The 19,721-nt window shown below is 36.9% G+C and overlaps 1 protein-coding gene and 1 pseudogene across 2 annotated transcripts in view; one reads left to right on the top strand and one right to left on the bottom strand.

The window, feature by feature from the left end:
- Positions 1-19,721, bottom strand: part of USP9X (ubiquitin specific peptidase 9 X-linked) — a 124,507-nt gene that overhangs the window by 20,540 nt on the left and 84,246 nt on the right. For both annotated transcript variants that reach the window (XM_029240274.1, XM_029240275.1), the window contains exons 24-32: positions 18,225-18,350; positions 17,138-17,263; positions 15,916-16,082; positions 10,677-10,785; positions 10,300-10,446; positions 9,570-9,716; positions 8,596-8,818; positions 5,900-6,120; positions 3,167-3,357 (exon numbers count right to left, since the gene is read on the bottom strand). In XM_029240274.1, coding sequence (XP_029096107.1) covers positions 3,167-3,357; positions 5,900-6,120; positions 8,596-8,818; positions 9,570-9,716; positions 10,300-10,446; positions 10,677-10,785; positions 15,916-16,082; positions 17,138-17,263; positions 18,225-18,350 — 1,457 coding nt within the window. The remainder of the gene's footprint in view (positions 1-3,166; positions 3,358-5,899; positions 6,121-8,595; positions 8,819-9,569; positions 9,717-10,299; positions 10,447-10,676; positions 10,786-15,915; positions 16,083-17,137; positions 17,264-18,224; positions 18,351-19,721) is intronic.
- On the top strand, positions 6,872-7,541 carry LOC114906385 (annotated as a pseudogene).

Genomic DNA, 19,721 nt, shown 5'->3' with positions numbered 1-19,721 from the left:
TCTTTCATTTTGCTTAAATTTTGGGTTACAGATACAGTGCAAAGATAATATTTACTCTTAATTAAATTGACTTTTCCAACCGAAAAGAGAAAGGTTTGACTTGTTTTACAGTTCATCTCTTTTGAATAATCTGAGGATTTAAATTAGGTAAATCAATCCTGAGAAAAGAAAATATCAATTATGTGAATGATAAAATGAGAAGTGATACTAATAAAACCTAGGCACTGCTGGAAACTATGACATCTAATTTTGTATTTATAGCGTAATATACATTGAGAATATAAGTGTATTCATTCAAGCAACAGATATGACACATTTATTTTAAGTATGCAAGAGGAACTGTCTTTTAATAAATTCCTTTGTAACACTTTTACTATGTAGCAAATAATCTCACCCTAATTATATTTCAGCTGTTAAATTTGCATATAGTGAGTTAGAAATCAAATATATCACTTGTTAAAAGCTATTTTACAATGGAGAGATTTGTTAAGACACCAAGGCATCAAAGCTAACATCACCAATAATCAGATAAACTGATACCATGTGCCTCTGAATGCAATGAGAAGCATATAATAACATCACCTATGTAGTTTTCTTGCCAAAAAGTTTAACCTGAATCTAATCATGGGGAAATAATCATACAAATCAAGGAAGTACCATAAAGGTCATGACAAGTTAGGGAGATTATTTTAGAGAAGGCTAAAGAGGTAACAACCAAATTCTTGTGATTCCTTCTAGGATACCAGTCTGGAATTGGAAAAAAAAAAAAAAAAAAAAAAGAAAGAAAGAATATTTTGGGGAAATGGAAATACATATTGCTGAATATCAGGTGTTACTAAATGTTAAATTTCATGCATGTGATAATTGTATTAAACATTACATAGGAAAATGTCCTTATTCTTAGAGGATACATTTTGAAGCATGTAGGGGAGTTAAAGTGTCATATTTGCAACTATCAACTCGTTTAGAAAAAACAAACAAAAACCAAAACCCAAGTATACATATAAGCAAATATGGCAAAATGTTAACAATTGGTAAATCTGGGTAAAGAGTATATATCATAAAGGTGATTATTATACTACTTTACCTTTTCTGTTGGTTTGAAATTCTTCAATATAAAAAATCGGGGGTGGGAAATGTGGTTAAGTAACCCACATGTATATCTAGGGTATACTATGTATAGAGTATATTATGTGTCTAAAGTGTGGATAATCCAAAAGTGCTAGTCTAGACAAACCGCGAGCTCCACTAGCATAGGGAGTAATTAATTGAGAAGTCAAAAATGCAAGGGCATTATAAGATAAGCAATAACTATAACTGAATGACAGATTTTAAGACAAAAGCTCAAAAAGCTTGAGAGTAATCTGGAAGAGGAAGAAGAGAAATGCTAAAAGCCTTATGGCAGAGACGAGACAAGCTAGAGAAAGAATGAGAACGGGAATAGTCAGAGAGGAAGATGAGAGGTGCTGAGAGGTGCTGAGAGGTGATGGGACCAAAAGAGCAAAAGTAGAGCTGGGAAGGAGGGTGGTGCATGCAAGCCAATAAGTATGGATTAAGTAGGGGGCCTAGTTAGAGGAATTTATACGGTGAGTCATTGTATTATAAAGCAGTGGTTTCAAAAGAAATCTAAGTAGTATCCTTGTAGGCAAAAGGGGAGCTGCTCTGATCGAAGCAGGGAAGGTGGACAAGAGCGGCAGTGTCAGGTGACCCTTTGCTTCCCCTGCTCTCAGCTGTCTGGGAGATACCTTGAAGGGATTCTAAGGAGTATTATTTACGGGAATCTCCTGGTGGTCCAGTGGTTAGGACTCTGTGCTTTCACTGCAAAGGGCTCAGGTTCAATCCCTGGTTGGGGAACTAAGATCCCACAAGCGTGCAGTGCGGCCAAAAAACAGAAAAAAAAAAAAAGTATTTAAAAAACCCAATGCTATGAAGGATTATAGCATTCTCATACACAGTACAGATATGTGGTTGTGCTACAGTATTTTAGCACAGTGCACGACATGATAGGCGATGATAAAAACAAATGAAATAAATGAAGCCAGAGAAATAAGATCAAGACATAATCGAAGATTTTTTTAAAATTAACAACAACAAAACCCAACGTATTTATCGCACCTTTCCTATAAAATTGTACATTAGAATAGCCAAAGAGTTGCTATGGGGAAGTTTTCCTTTATAGATCTCCTCTAGCTAAAAAATGAAAGAATGATAAAATTAGAATGTTGCCATTTTGTAATCCTCATGAAATGCTGCATTTAGGCAATGATGATCAATGGCTGTTATAAGACAGAGACAGACAGACATTATGTACTTCTCACTGAGGTCATCGTTATCACCTATGAAGCAAGCCTTGACTATCTACTCCAAAAAAAAAGAAAAATCACACCTGAATTTGATCAAGCCTCTGGCTCTCACTACCTATTTATATGACATACAGGGGACTGAGGAAAACAGAAAACACCACAAGGATCCCATCAATAAAATCCAGATGGGAAAATTTACAGAGCTAACTGCCTTTTTTTTTCTCCCCAACAAATAACTACAAGGGTGAAAAAAGATTAGAAGAGACTAAAGAGTCATGTCAACATCTGCAGCATATGGACTTCACTTGGATCATGATTTCAAAAAATTTATAGTAAAAAAGTTATGAGGTAATTGGGTAAAATCAGACATTGACAAGGATATTAAGGAATTTTTATAAGACGTAATAGTATCATGGTCATGTTAAAAAAAAGACATTGGAGATACACACGGACACATTTATGGATGAAATTATGTATCTGCTTCAAAACAATCTAAAAAGTAGATGGCAGTGTAGATTAAATAAGACTGGCCATGAGTTGACAACTGTTGAAGTTGAGTGATGAATACATAAGAGTTCATACTCTTCTCCCTACTTATGTAAATATTAGAAGCTTTCAAAATAAAAAATTATTAACATCTGAAGAGACTAAAGAATGCTGCCTCTTACTATGACACTTTCTACCTCCTTTGGGGACAATGAGAAAACAAACCTAACTACGAAGTAAAGTTTGATTATTACTACTCCTTAAATACTAAACATAAAAGTGCCTTCCAGTATAGGCTTTAGAAGTTTAATGTTAGTGTCATGAGATAGTCATAAAGGTTTAAGCAGTATCCCAATTACTATTCATCCATAGTTTACCTGAACTGTTTCCAAAATCCTCTGGGCACATAGTACTGTAGTCGAGAAGCAGCTAAATGACCAAAGATGACTTGAAGGTGTCTTAGAACACCAATATTGTACTCTTTCCTATCTTCTGTTTTACTTAATGCTGGTTTCTCTTCAAACTGTTGAGGGTATCCAAATACATCATCTCTGGGATCAACATTGCTCTAGAAACCAAAAGTTATCATTAATGAGCTAACCTAACTTCAAAGTATAGTAAAAATATGTTGAGACAAATGCTATACGATTAGTGAACAAATCACCTGTACTTCTATTTATTTCCAAAGCACTTAACTTTCAATTTATAAATTTTAGTTTACAGTATCAGTGTTTATATCCCCACCCCTTTCACATAAGAGTTGTCATAAAGGAATAACCCTCACTAAGTATCATAGAGGTAGGTAATATAGCAAAATACAGTAGTGATTAACTTAGACTGAACTGGATACAAATGCAGGCTTTGCTGCTTATAAGCTAAGTAACTTTGAGCAATTAAGTGCCTCATGTGTAAATGGGTTAACATATTCTTCATGTAGCTGTTGTGAGAATTATATGAGACAATGTATATAGAGTGCTCAGACTTGTAAACATTCAATACAATATACATATTAAGATTAGTTGGAAAAACTAGATATCCATATGCAAAGGAATAAGGTTGGACTTTTCCCTAACACTATACGCAAAAATTTACTCAATACAGAGCAAAGATTTGAATGTAAGAGCTAAAACTATGAAACTCCTAAAACATAGAGCAAAAACTTCACGACACTGGATCTGACAATGATTTATCGGATATGACACCAAATGCACAGGCAACAAAAGAACAGAGACATACTGGACCTCATGAAAATGAAAAAGTTCTGTGCAAAGAAATTGGAACCCTTGCACACTGTTGGTGGGAAATGTAAAATGGTGCAGCCACTGTAGAAAACAGTTCCTAAAAAAAATTAAAAATAAAACTATAAAATGATCCAGCAATTCCACTTCTGGGTAAAACACCCAAAAGAACTGCAAGAAAGGTCCTGAAGAGATATTTGTACACCCATGTTCAGAGCAGCATTATTCACAATTTTGAATTCCACCAAAAGGTGGAATCAGGGACTTCCCTGGCGGTCCAGTGGTTAAGACTCCATGCTCCCAATGCAAGGGAAGCGGGTTCGATCTCTGGTCGGGAACTAAGATCCCGCAGGCCACGCCGTGTGCACCACCGCCCACAAAAAGGTGGAAGCAACCCAAATGTCCACTGATGAATAAATGGATAAACAAAATGTGGTATATACATTCAAAGGAATGTTATTCAGCCTTTAAAAGAAAGGAAATTCTGACACATGCTATGAAATGGTCGTTACGTTAAGTCAAACAAGCCAGTCACAAAAAAACAAATACGGTATGATTCCACTTATATGAGGTACCTAGAATAGTCAAATTTATAGAGATGGAAAGAGAATGGTGGCTGCAGAACTCTGTGTGGGACGTGGATGTAGAAATAGACAATGTCCAGTCCCTGCCCACGAGAAACTTAGTCTAGGGAAGGAAAAAAGCACACAGGCAAAAAACCAAAACCAAAACACCCCACAGTGCAATGGGGTGCTGACACAACACAGAGCAGAGGGTACCATGAGAGCAAAGTTGAGATACCTTATTTGAACTGTATCATACTTTGTCTGCTGGTACAATTAGCTATCTCTACTGTGCTTAACTCAACAACCTAGAGATGTGATGAATCACAGAACTAGAATCTGAACTCCAATTTTCACCCAGAGCAGTGGTTCTTAACTAGGTATATGGTGTGAGCAATGCCTATGAAACTTCTTAAAAAAGTAAAAATGCTCAGACCCCAAACCCTGGATGATGCGGTTCAGCAGACCTAGGGAAGAGTTGGGGTCTAGTGTATGTTTCAGAAGCCCTCCCTGTAAGTGATAAACTACCTCAGAGCAAATAGTTCGGTGACTGAAGAGAGGGAATGAGAAAAGAACCATTTAAGACATTTACTACAATCAGAGCATGCTGTGGCTTCTCTCTTCAGCTCTCACCAACACAACACCATGAGTAGGAAAAGGTCAAATAAAAACAAAGAAATACAGCGTGGACACAAACATGACCACAGCTTAAGTCTGGCCATAGTCTCTCCTTTAAAGAACGATGCCATAGTTATGTCAACTCTGATCCACCACTACAACCTAATTTTTTCACAGCTTTATTCTGCATTGGATACTTGGTAGGAGTCTACATTTTGTCACAAGTAGAAGTTTGTTTCCTAAGCAAAAATAGTTATGATCTGGGAGAAATGCAAAAGTAATCTAAAAGTAAACACAGACAATGAAACTGGCATAGCACATATCTTGGCACAAATAAATGGAGATACACAATTAAAATATCAAATAGAAAAGTAAAAGTATAATTTAGACTATTACTAAAAATGAAGGTTCTTATCATTATACAAACTCTAAATTATACCAACCCCCCAAAAGTGAGTACATTAACTGTTGCGTTAAAACGTATAAACTATCATAAACATTAACTGTAGTTGCAAGCCTGTTAGGTAGTGAGCACTATGTCGAGGTAGCAGTCTGTGCCAGGAGATTCTAGCTTTATTTTCAAATATTTGCCAACAGGTCCAGTGAAAGTCTAACGCTTTCTAAGAGAGAACAACAGTATCTCGTATCAGAACTTCAAACACAGAAAACAAAAGTGCTAAATAAAATTTACCTCGTTGTCCTGCTTCTCATCCCCAGACATATCATCATCTACATCGCTACCTGTGCCTTCAATTGCGAGAATACCATTCCTAATGGATGGAATCATGTAGAGTTGCTGAATCACAGAATTCATATAACAAGTAGCCCCAGCGTTTTTCAGCCCCACAAATCCTTTTGGTGGGCGGGGTCCAACAGGTGGCAGATATTCCCACTCAGTAAGTGCTTCACAAGCTGAGAGAAGACAAAAGATTCTTGCAGCACAAATAAAAACATTTTGCCCACTTTAGACTTTATTAAGCTGATAAATTAACATTACCAACAATTCCACTACTCCTATAGCCACCTGAAATAGTGCTCTAGGTATGCATTTCACCCTCAACCAATTGAAGATACACAGCAACACATACCACTATATAGATTCTTACCCCACCATCTATGAACCCATGCTTTATCTGATGTTGCTTCTATGGCAGTCTCACAAGATGATACAAGGCTAATTTCTACATGTTAACTTTACTTTTAACTTTATTATAATTTAGTCATTATGAACTTTAACTTCTTCTACTTTTATGTTTTTTTCAAGTGCCTTCAAACTCCTTCTGGCATGAAATGTTATACAAATATATCAACATATGATAGCTTACTAAGTTTTAAATAATCCTATGATATCACCTGGGTTCACATCCAGGTTCTGATGCTTACCAACTCTTTCATCTTCAGGCAAGCCTCTGTTTCCTTCTTAATAAATGTAGTAAGACGTGCTTTGCCTATAATCACCATGTTATTTTGAGGAGCAAACGAGATAGTGGATTTGAGTTCTGTGAGAACTGTAAATCACTGCCTATCTCCCTCTACCTAGTATAAACCTGGAAACAATGTAAACATCATCATGTATAAGACCAATTAAATAAATTATATAGTATATTGAACTGAAAGGTATATAGCTAATAAACGGATTTAGATATTTATGTGTTGATAGGAAATGATCACAGATATATTAAGGGGAAAACAAAGTGAAGAACACTGTGCACTCCACACCAATCTGTGGTTAAAAAACTAAACAAACAAAAAAAGATTTTGTATGTGGATTTTGCATACTCAGAGATTCTGGGAGGATAGACATGAACTGAAGATAACGGTTACAGCTATTGAAGGGGACCAGGGGAATGGAATGGGCAGGAAAAATGTTTTAGAATACATCCTTCTCTGGTAGTTGAAATTTTTACCACACAAATGTACTACTTAAAAACAAGTGGCCTTTCTCTTTCTGCCGTCTTGGAGCCTGTGGAGGAGCACTGGGAACAGGACTTCTAAAACAGCAAATAGGTCTGGAAGGCTGTGGTCCAAGGCTCTATTTTTGCTGGCTATAAGCAGGGTCCTGTGAAACCAGAGGGTTCCTCTTCTTAAAACTGAAGGTGTTTATGCCCAAGATGAAACTGAATTCTACTTGGGCAAGAGATATGCTCATGTGTACAAAGCAAAGAACAACAGTGACTCCTGGTGGCAAACTGAACAAAACCAGAAGAATCTGGGGAAAGGTAACTTGTGCTCATGGAAACAGTGGCTTGGTTCGTGTCAAATTCCAAAGCAACCTTCCTGCTGAGGCCACTAGCCACAGAATCTGTGTGCTGCTGTACCCCTTGAGGGTTTAAACTTATGAAAATTAAATAAATAAAACTGTGGATTTGTTTAAAAACAAACAAAACCCCCACCCTACTATATACAAACTTGATAGAATAACTGTCTAACGTTTTAAGAACTTTAATCAGAATCTCCTAAAATGTTATTAAAAAGTCCTTATATTCTAAAATATAACATATCAAAAAATAATTTGACATGTTCTTAAAAACTTACCATAATCAATTATATTCTTAAGCTTTGTAGATAAATGGTTTTCTCCTAAAACAGAAGAGCCTCCACTGTGGTCTGCTTTCTTATTTCTGCTGTCTCAGTCATTTCATATTGCCCTCATCCCTTTTGAGCTTCAGTTCTATATCAGTAAGATCTACAGTCTCATGGGCTTCATGTGAGCATTAGCTGAGGACCAAGGGCACTAAAATGTTATCTTCTCACATTCTTCTCTTTAAAACCAGATTTTCTTAGAACTCATATGAAAATAACATTAAAGAGCTTCTAAAGTGGGGGCCTGAAAGGTTTTCCAATGCATGTAATTTGAATTTTTAAGTTTGAACTCTGAAATTTATTTTGACTGTTTATTATTCTGGAGTTTGGATTTCAGTCCAGATTTGACTGAAATGAAATTTATTCTGTTGCTCAATACTTGTACCACTTACAGGAAGACATTTAACAAACATCTGAAAACTTTTCTACATTAGGACTCATTGCTTGTAATGGTCTTAAACGTTATACTAGTTGCTGAAAGCAAAACATGAGTTGAAGATGTTTACTAGAAGGAAAACAGGGCTTCCCTGGTGGCGCAGTGGTTGAGAGGCCACCTGCCAATGCAGGGGACACAGGTTCGTGCCCTGGTCCGGGAAGATCCCACATGCCGCGGAGCGGCTGGGCCCGTGAGCCATGGCCGCTGAGCCTGCGCGTCCAGAGCCTGTGCTCCGCAACGGGAGAGGCCACAACAGTGAGAGGCCCGTGTACCGGTACCGCAAAAAAAAAAAAAAAAAAAAAAAAGGAAAACAGAATTTGAACACATTAGAGAACTGTCATCAGAACTTTGTATTTTAAAATACTTACTAGTTATTGCTGTGCCAATGTAGTACATTTCAGTCAAAGAATCTACTATCTGTTTGAGGTTCCTCACACAGCCAACAGCTAATGCTACAAGTAACTCAAAGCCTGCATTAATGGTAGCTGGTGAACTACAGACTGGAATAGCCTGTTCAGCTGGCAGTTCTCCATTTCTCATATACCGTAGGTAAACATTGGATGCAGGGAAGATGAAATCATCAATTAATTCCTACAAAGGTGAAAAACGGATTATGTATTAGCAATGATACATATTTATATAAAAATACATGTAAAGTTTTATATGCGTATGTGTGTGTATTTTTTTTTAAAGAAAGAAATGTCTCTTGGAAGGAAATAATGTTAAATTAATTGTCAGAATTCAAGATTTCATTACATTTCAGAAAACTTAGATTTTCTAATAAAAAGATCCCACTTCAAAAGACTATTTACTACAATTAACAAACAAACCTAATTTCTCAGGTTAAAAACTCATCAAGAATGAGCTGACTATAGCACTTAACAAAAATTCACATTAAGTAAATTTACTCTTTTAATCACATGTATACCAAAGCTCATCTTGAATAAAAATGAAATCTCCTAAAATGATACTTTTTGTTTCCTTGAGTTACCACGTTATGTGAAAAAACTCATCAAAGAAACATGGTAAATATGCAGTCTTACATAATAGAAGTCTGTCTCATTCTGAATAGTCTGATGAAGTAAAAAGTTCAGACTTTCTAAACAGAAAAATTAAATAGTGCTTACTTACTTCACACAGTACTGAAATTTTATTCATGTACAAAATTTAGAAATGGTATTTTAAAAGTTACTGTTACCTCTATATTCTTTAAAAGTAGAAAAGAGAAATGATCAAGAAAACACACCCAAGACATGATACCATAAATTAACCAGACAGATTTGCTAATGAACATGTAGAATGTTAATGATACATAGCTTAGGACCAAGCCGACAGAACTTACCTTAATGAGATTAGCACCTCCTTTTTCACAACCTATATGATATTTTTTCTCAGGGGTTTGAAAGGCCAGTAACTCTTTTGTTACTCCAAGGTGGCCTTCCAAGATTGTCTCTTCAACACCCGTTTCACCTGTTCTTTTAACATCATCCTGCAAAAGAAAAATATCAAATGCCTAACTTACAAAAGGGTGGTGAGATGTCAGAACAAGAGTGAGCTAGACAGAGGCAATTCCTTCAAACCTTTCCATTCTAAGAGATTTTTTTCTCTTCAGAACTTTCTAGAAGTAGGCTTTACAAACTAGTAGAAGAAATGCTAATCTGAAGGCTAAAAGATACCAATCTCTTCAGAAATAAATTCTCATACAACTCTAAGTAAAAAGTATCAGGTGTTAAGATCAAAAGTTAAATTAAGTGCTAGTCTATCAGACTCATTTTTTGATGAAAACAATTCAAGAATACTTTTTAAAATGAAAATTTGCAAAATGGGCCCATTTGAAAATGGAAGAAGCTGAATATCAGTGTCTCAAGTCTTAAAGCAAGGCATTTGACAAAACTACTTACGCATTCATTCTGGGAATCATGAGTTAGTAATATCCACCAACACAGAGTATATTCTTTGGTCCTTTTTATTACTCTTTGTTGTTTTTCATTTAACCAAAATGCTCAAAACTATGAACTATTAATAAAATATCTTATTTATTGATGATAAACACAGTATTAAATGCAACTTACCCTAATTCTTTTAAGCCAATCAATTTCATTATTGAGAAGAACTTCAGCATTGGGTATATTAATATTACTATTGTAAGCATAATTAAGAAGGTGCCTTAAAAGAGTAAAGTAGTCGCCTGAATGTTTAGCTCTCTCTCTGGCTGTGCTCTGAAACAATAAAGTAGAATAGTATGAATTTACATGTCCATGTTCAGAATCCACTTTTTAAAAACCCAGAATTAACTAGAGTAAAGGACTAACATAGGATGGGAAATTACTAATATTTTAAAAATAAATATAGACTGCTCCAACTTTAATACAAGCTAAAACCATGAATTCTTGACTGTTCCATGTACAAGAATGAATCACAATGATAAGTATATTAAAAAATGTCTCACCCCCAAAACGGTGAAGAGCAGAGTAATGAAGAAGAGTAAAGGCCTGTGTCCCATGCAACATCTGGTGCACATTAAAAAGAACTGCTCCTGTGCCACCTGGCGAACAGTTCTGAAAAAAAAATGTTTCACATTTAATATATTATCTTCATGAAGAAAAAGAAAAAAAAAGATTCCAACGCTGTCTCTCGGGGTGGGGGTGGGGGGTTAAGGGGTAAGTAAATTAAAAGTAAAAATACAAGAATACGTAACACCCCTTTAAGCAGCAACGTTTAACAGATGAACTTAGGCTGTGTGTCAAGAACTAAAACCTCAAATTGTCACTGAAGAGTTCAAGGGATACCTTCTAACACCCCTTTCTTGGAACAGGCTGGAAATGTTCCTCTAGGTACAAGAGTTGTACAGTAAGCCTTAAGCATCTTTTGGGCATTCCACAGAATTATTCCATTGTGCTCTGGAGTGAACAACTGTAGAAATTCTGTTACAATTACACAATAAGGATGTTGCTACTACAGATGTCCCTGATATTATACTAGTGATTCCCAAAGCATGTTACCCAGATCAGCAGCATCTGAGAACTTGTTAAAAATGCAATTTCTCAGGCCCCAGCAACCTGCGTTTTAATAAAGCCTTCAGGTGATTCTAACATGTGCTAAAGATTGAGAACCACCGTATTATACAATATTCTATGATTACCCATGGGAAAAACTTGTCTCTGGTCACAGTACTGGGAATTTTACCTGAGCATCATGGGTCTCTTAAAAAATACGTATACTATACAGATCTCACCAGAATAAATGCTCCAAGAGGGCAAAGACATCATCTAGTTTACTACTGTGCCTCCAGAATGAAAAATGATGCCTGGCACATAACAGGTGCTAAGAACCAGTTACCAGATGTATAAATACTGTTTGTTTACAAAATGGAGGTCTGTCTCCATTAGAAAGTAAGCTCTTTCAGGGCAGGGCTTTGCTTTGTTGAAGCATGAGTTCCTGGAACCTAGAACAACATCTGACATATGGAAGATGCTCAAAAAGTATCTGCTAACGAAGCATTTGTCTATCGTACAAACTACATTCGGTGAATAACTGTTTCTGGCAATGTGCTAGCTGATAGACAGCTTAGAAACAAATTTTTAGTTCAATGTAAGAACTTGACAGTATACATTCTGTGTACTAGCCTCCCTCCTGGATATGTTTTAGGTTTCTGAAACCTGTACATGGTCCTATAAACCATAGGGACCTTTAGAAGCTTTGTGGGTTAAGTTTGGTGGAATTCAAGTAAACTGACATCAGGAGTACTTGGTTTTGCTGGGGAGAAGGTCCCTAACTTTTACCAGATTTTCAGAGGTATATGTCATTCATACTGCCCTAGTTTATTTTTTAAAAAGGTATGCGGTCCAAATAGAGTGAGGGTCTATAAAGAGTTGATGCTTGTCAGTTCCTGATGAACCCTCCCTCACACACGCAGACTTCGGTAATGCTTCAAAAGAAACACATCTACTGAAAAATCCTGTTGCCTGTATCTTCACAACATACTCAAAATCTGATCATTTCTCACCACTTCTACTATTGCCATACTTCCAGACTCTCTCATCTTTTATTTGGATTAATGAAATAGTCTAAGTGCCTTTCCTGCAAAGCAACCAGAATAAACTTAAAATGTTAACTCAGAGCATATCATTCTTCTGCTCAAAACCCTCCAATGGGGAACTTCCCTGGTGGTCGAGTAGTTAAGACTCCGTGCTCCCAATGCAGGGGACACAGGTTTGATCCCTGGTCAAGGAACTAAGATCCCGCATGCCGCGGCAAAAAAACCAAAAAAAAAACAAAAAACCCCAATGGATTCCCATCTCACTTAGGGTAAAAGTTAAGGTCTTTACAATGATCTATAAAATCCTTACAGGCTGCTTATTGCCTCTCTGGCCTCACCTCCTACAACTCCCCCACCTCTGCTGTTCTAGCCACACTCGGCTCCATGTTGTTCTTTCCATGTCAGGCATGTTCCTGCCTTGGGACATTTGCATCTGTTGTTTCTTCTGCTTAAAACACACTTCCCCCGGGGTGGGGGGGGCGGGGGGGGGATAAAGTTGGAATTTGGGATTAACAGACTACTACATATAAAATAGATGAACAACAAGGACCTACTATATAATACAGGAAATACAGTATTTCATAATAATCTATGATTGAAAAGAATCTGAAAAAAGAAATATGTATAACTGAATCACTGTGCTGTACACCTGAAACACTGTAAAGCAGCTATATATACCTCAATTAGAAAATAAAAATTAAAAAAAATATATTTGGTCATTCAGATGACCAAAATGTATTTCTCATATAAAAAATGAAATAAAATTTAAAATGAAATATGATGGAGGTGTTAGCCAACCTTAGGCTATGGTGGTAATCATACTGCAAGATATGACTATCAAATCAACACTTTGTACACCTTAAAGTTACACAGTTATATGCTGATTATATCTCAATAAAGCTGAACAAAATAAAAAATACAATTTAAAATGAAAAACAAAAAACCCCCACCCAAAACCCCAACACACTTCCCCCATTAACTGCATGGATCACTACCTCATTCTTTCAGAGCCCCAGAGACTTCAGGGAAGTCTTCTCTGACTATCCTACATAAAACTGAACTCCAATGACCCTGCCTCCCCACTCATCCCCATTCCTGATTTATTTCTCTTGATAGCATTTATTAACATACTATATATTTTCCCATATGTCTTCTCTTCCCACTCCCCATCCCCTTTAATACAGACTCCAAGAAGGCTGACATTTTGTCTGTTTTTTTTCACTGCTATATTCCCAGTAGCTAGAACACTGCCTGGTGCATAATGGGTACTTGATAAATTATTCATCAGTGAGACTGCCTACAATATTAAAATCTAACACTACTTGGATCTCAGCATCAAAGGCCTTCTGTAAACCGACGCCTACTAATCTCCTTTTCTGCATTATCCCTTTCTCTTCTTCTACCAGAATACTCAGCTGTGCCTTGAAAGCACTATGCCAGGAGTGGCAAACTCAAATGCCTCCATGGATCATCAAGGTAACATAAAGGAGTTAAACAGGCAGAGTATAAAGCAACAGGTGCTGGAGGAGGCTTAAAAAAAAACAAAACAAATCCACTTAAAGGAATTCAAATCCAATTACGAGCAATTACAACAAAATATCAGTGTTGTTATGTGGAAGCAGACCTCTTCTAATAGGAACAGAGGTCTGGGAGACCTCTAGGGGATAAAGAAAACTTACTGGAAAATGTGGCCCTGAAGTTGAAATTTTCGAGTGCGTAGAAGCAAGAGCCAAATTGTGGAGTGCTTATAAACCAAATTTAAATGTTTACACTTAATTCAAAGACGATGGGAAGACATGGAAAGATTTTAAGCAGGAAAACAACACGATCATATTTTGCAAGATATACTCTGCAAGTATCGAAGCCCGGTACTCTGATATTTATAATATGATGATTTAAAACTGCAGGGCAGGGCTTCCCTGGTGGTGCAGTGGTTAAGAATCCGCCTACCAATGCAGGGGACACGGGTTCGAGCTCTGGTCCGGGAAGATCCCGGGTTCGAGCCCTGGTCCGGGAAGATCCCACAGGCCGCGGAGCAACTAAGCCCGTGCGCCCCAACTACTGAAGCCCGCGTGCCTAGAGCCCGTGCTCCACAACAAGAGAAACCACCGTGATGAGAAGCCTGCTCATGCAACGAAGAACCAAAGCAGCCAAAAATAAATACATACATATATAACTAAAACTGCAGGGCAGGGTGAGAGTCAGTACTAGGGAAGAAAGTCAGATACCTAAAGCTCAAAAAAGATCTTAACCTTAGAAGACCCCCCTTGTTGTCAAAGACAAGATAACAGAGGCATGAGAAGAAGTGCTGTGTACGGTACTTTTTACTTCATCGTGCACAAGTTTCAGGAAGAAGAGGAGTCAAATGGTTCTAACTTCCTATAATGGGGATTTTCATAAAAGTAAAAGGCAGAAAACTTATTAAACAAAGTTCCTTGATATTTAGTAGCAAAGAAAGTGACATAAGTTCCTAATTTAGTTTAAAATTTAAAAAAATGAGCATAGATTAAGAAATTTGTACCTCCAGGTCTGACTTCATCAAAACTCATGGCTAATCATCTTTCCTCTCCTCCAGACTTATTCAACCTATTTATCTTTCTTAACATACAGAGTTGTCCAACGATGATAAAGTTTTCTCAAAGAGATAGCAAGCTCAAGCTTATTTGGGCGGGGGGGATCCCACCAAAGAACACAGGCTGAACTAGATGTCTTCAAGGAAATTACCAAGGAACTTCTAAAATAACAGAGATTCCCACTGGAGACCACTAAATTACTTTACAGCATGCCCTGGAGTCAGTTGAACCTACTACTCCATCACACCACGTACACTTAAACAAACAAACAAACAAAAAAGAAAAAAACTTTATCACTGGGCTTCATGTCAGCCAAGTGCTTATTCTGACTTTACACTAACTTTTCATCAGTGATTTGTCAATTGTTGAATGGAATGTGAAAGAATAAACAAAGCGAACATTTCCTGTGTCTTTTTGCAAAATGTACACGAGATAGATTAATTACATATAACAGTGATACTGATTAGAGCTCAAGTTTAAAAAGTTACCTTATGAAGGTCAAGATTTAGACTGACATAAGAGGATGGAAAACCTAAATTTTCTACAAATTTGATTGACTTGCACAAAAAGAAGCCCAAAACAAAATTAATGTCATTGAATAAATGCTCTAAAAATGAAAAACTAGGACTTTATAATTGGTCTTTATTCTCAGTGTAAAATGCAAAAGTTCTTACCATAACCATGCCTTGTGAATTCCACATTGACTTAACAACTTCGCTAAAAAAACACTTGGCCCTAGGTATCTAAGAAAGGAAGCTAAATGTCCTATTTAATTTAAATCTTGTAAGCCAGATTTTTTAAATGGGCTAAAACACACACCTCTTAGGTGAAACTAAATTCTGGAATTACAGAAAAATTAATTTTACTTCGAGAATTAATGTTCACATTTTGTAGACAGTAAAACCAAACAAATTCAGGTCTAGGCAAAACACAGTTAAATAAAAATTTCCTAAACATTAGTGTGCTATAGAGACAATAAATATTTGATTCCTGGGATAAATTCTGCCAACATAAATTCATTCATTTCTGCTTAAAAAAATAAGATCAAATTTCTTACAATTAAAAAAGACACTTACTTGCTGTGACAGTGCAATAGTAAATCAATAATGAATGTCTGCCAAGCCTTTTCTTTACTAAGAGCATCTAAGGCTGTCGGAATCAAGGCAAAACATAACGTCATCACCTCCAATGCTTCACAGCAAACCTGTTCATCTTCCAAATCTGGTTCATTGCCTGCATTGGTCTGCAAAATTATAGTCAAGGACAAATTACCTAGACATATATTTAAGAAAAATCTCATACAAACTTCAAGTTAGTGCTTAAAACTTACCTAGTCACTTAAACCACTTGGCCTCAGCTTCTTTACCTACAACTCTTGAGGCCCCTTTGAAATAGCATGGAAATGAGTATAAACAGATGATAAAAGTCTAATTCTATTCTTTTGCTGCGTCCCAAGGATGGCTGAAGGAGCACACTGAGCATATTACCTGCTTCTTTGTCCCCCAAGCTCTTAGAGACCTTCTAAGTTGTGTACTTCTGCACCAACAATCATTCCTTCCTCAAGAACCACTCTGGCACTGCAGTCAGAGTACCCAACTTCTGACTAGTCCCATTATGTAGCTTACCTATAGTGCCATTTTATTCAAAAGCAATTGTCTCAGACAACTGTTCAGGAAAGGTCTGAAGGTTTTACGACCTAAAATATGCTTGGGTAGGTAGCTAATAAATTCTAAACTGAAGTTATCAATAAGTAATATTTATAGTACATGCCTGAAAAAGAACAGGCGTTCAAATATTAGCTGAGTGAATAACCAACAGTACAGGACATCAACATATATCCCAGGCAAATCACAGTTATGTTGGCCATAAAAGGGAAGCTCCTATAACTTAATTTCCCCTTCTAAATATGCAGCAGTGGCTATCAGGGGCAGGTATATATAACAGAAAATCAAAGAGTCAAACACAGTCTCTCTTCTGTAAATAACTTGATTAATCTAATGGAAGATCAAGGATGATACCTAACTGGCTGACACTCTTGAATGCTTTAAGAGAGTCAAAAATACTTAAATGCCATGATATCACAACTGACAGTTACCTAAACCAAAATACACAGGACAAAAAGATGAAAAAAGAATAAAGAGAATAGGAGAAAACAAATTCAGTATGAAATAATTATACCTGACTTTAGTGAGAAGTAGAAAAAGACAGTTTTATATTAAGATGGCAGACATAATAATTCAGCCTCATGCACAATTAAACATTTTCTTAAAGGTAATATATTTCTGCGATAATTCTTACCTTCTCATAAATTTTAGTGATTTCTTCATTTGGGCTAAATACTAGCTGTAATGCCCCACATCCTGATGCCCAGATAATTTTTTGTATAGCTCTAATTACACAAATATCAGGCATATATCTTGAAGCCTGCAAGATAATGAGTAATCAAAACAGTTGACACAGTATCAGAGTGGAATAATCACTAGAAAAGCAAAAATGTTTCTCCCTGTAAAGGAAACAGGAATGGCTGTGAAGTAGTACCACTGTCTTTAGGTTCCCAAGTTGCCTTTGTCCCATTATTTCGTTTAACAGCAATACCACAAAGTATGTTCTCCAAGTTATTATCTGGCTCTACACTACTTTCAGAAGAACCTTAAAAAGACTACAGAGGTGATCAAACCATTCCACTCCTAGTTTTTTACCCAAGAGAAATAAAAACTTAGGTCCACACAAACACTTGTACAGAATGTTCACAGCAGCTTTATTCATAGCTAAGAAAGAGAATGTCCTTTTCCAAGTATATGGATAAACACAATGTGGAATATTCATAATGGGATATTACTCAGCAATAAAAAGGAATGGACTAATGGTCCACACCACACAGATAATTCTCAAAGTCATTATTCTGAGTGAAAGAAGCCAGACATAAAAGAACACACACTGCATGATTCCACTTGTGTAAAATTCTAGAAAATGAAAACTACTATATAGTAACAAAAGATCAGGGGTTATCTGAGGCCAGGGGTAGACAGGGAAGAGGAAGAGACTTCAAAGGGGCATATGGAAAGAGTGATGGAGACATTCTGTGTCTCGACTGTGGTGGACGTGTGACACAAATATGTATTTGTCAAATTTCACTTAATTATATGCTTTAAAAGGATGCTGTTCATTGTACATAAAGGTGATTAAAACCAGAAAGCACTAATATTATCATTAGGTAAAATTCATGTTAAGGGAACTTTATCTAGACTGAGTCAGTAATTAAAGTGAGTGGGCCTAGGAAAATTAAGCCGCAAAATGTGATAAGGGTTATTTCTACATAATGAGAGGGTCAAAAGTGAAAGAAACGAACCTTCCAGAATTCCAGCCTTACAAATTTAATACTAACCTCATCAGATATTTGCTGAGCAAGACGAATTGACACATTTCTAAGCATGCATTCAGATGACGGATTAGGAATGCTCTGAAGGGCACTTTGTAGCACCACTGCTTGATCATGAGTAACTTGGTTGACCTGAAAAAAGATAAATATTTTACTTTAATGCTGCATACATAACCAAATCCAATCATTTGCTCCTCACTCATCATCACTCCCTCAGGATGACCTCCCTTCTGTATATATTCAGTACACTGTAGAATCCGTGTGACTTACACAAAAAGTTCTTTGCATTGCCAACAATGTGGGCTTCCTCTTTTTCTTGTGTAGTGGAGTGCCACATATCCCTCTGCAAACCCCCATTCTAGATTAATCCAACTTGTGTATCTGCATCTGCATTCAGCATAACTTGTAGAGGTGAGTGATAAACTGCAGTCCTATCTAGAAACTCAGTAAAGTACTTCACATACATGCTCCTGGGCAGACCCTGCTCCCCATTCACCCTGATCATCAAACTCTTTTTAGAAAAGAAAAATTAAGGAATATCAATAACAGAATAAAAATACTAATGTATAAAAGGTACCAGACCAAATTTTTAAGCCTGTAAAGAAAAAAGATTACCTTTTTTTTTTTTTTTTTTTTTTTTTTTGTGGTACGTGGGCCTCTCACTGTTGTGGCCTCTCCCGTTGCGGAGCACAGGCTCAGCAGCCATGGCTCACGGGCCCAGCCGCTCCGCGGCATGTGGGATCCTCCCGGACCGGGGCACAAACGCGTGTCCCCTGCATCGGCAGGCGTCCACTGCGCCACCAGGGAAGCCCAAGATTACTTTTAAGTCGTTATTAGCCAGGCAATTCTGACTGCCTTTCAAGTCCTAACTCTTCTCCATATTAAGTATTTCTACAACAGTATTTAAGACAAGTCTGTTTTTACTAATTTTGCCTTTAGCGCCCTATTGACTGTGAGCTCCTTGAGATTAGAGGCTATTATGTACCTCTGTATACACAGTGGCACATTTTCTGAATAAAAGAGAAAAGTGAAAGAGGGGAGCATTTATATTTTGTGTTCTTCATCAAGCTCCTGTGTCAGGGATTACGATAATAATCTGTTTTTATCTTAAGAAGAACACCACTTTTAAAAAATCCTAGTAAGCGTGGTACCTTTAATGCAAAACAATTTAAGACTTGGGCCACTTTTGTTCATTACCCTTTTTAATGAAAATGGAGAGAAAAGGATTATGAACGCACATGTACCCACCGCCCAGCTTCAACAATTATGAACAAAGGACCAAAATTACTTTGTCTAACGACTCCCCTCACTTTCCATCCAGGCCCCACCCCAGGATTATTTTGAAGCAAATCCTAAATAAAATTTCATCTGTAAATACTTCAACATTTTTTTTTTTTAAAAGAGGGGGCTCTTCCTTTTTTTTTTTTTTTCCCCGGTACGCAGGCCTCCCACCGCTGCGGCCTCTCCCGCTGCGGAGCACAGGCTCCGGACGCGCAGGCCCAG

The sequence above is a fragment of the Monodon monoceros genome, unplaced genomic scaffold (genome assembly GCF_005190385.1).
Source record: "Monodon monoceros isolate NGI ecotype Baffin Bay Population unplaced genomic scaffold, NGI_Narwhal_1 Super_Scaffold_22, whole genome shotgun sequence".
In the NCBI taxonomy this organism is placed as follows: Eukaryota; Metazoa; Chordata; class Mammalia; order Artiodactyla; family Monodontidae; genus Monodon; species Monodon monoceros.
This window is presented reverse-complemented; position numbering and strand designations above follow the sequence as displayed.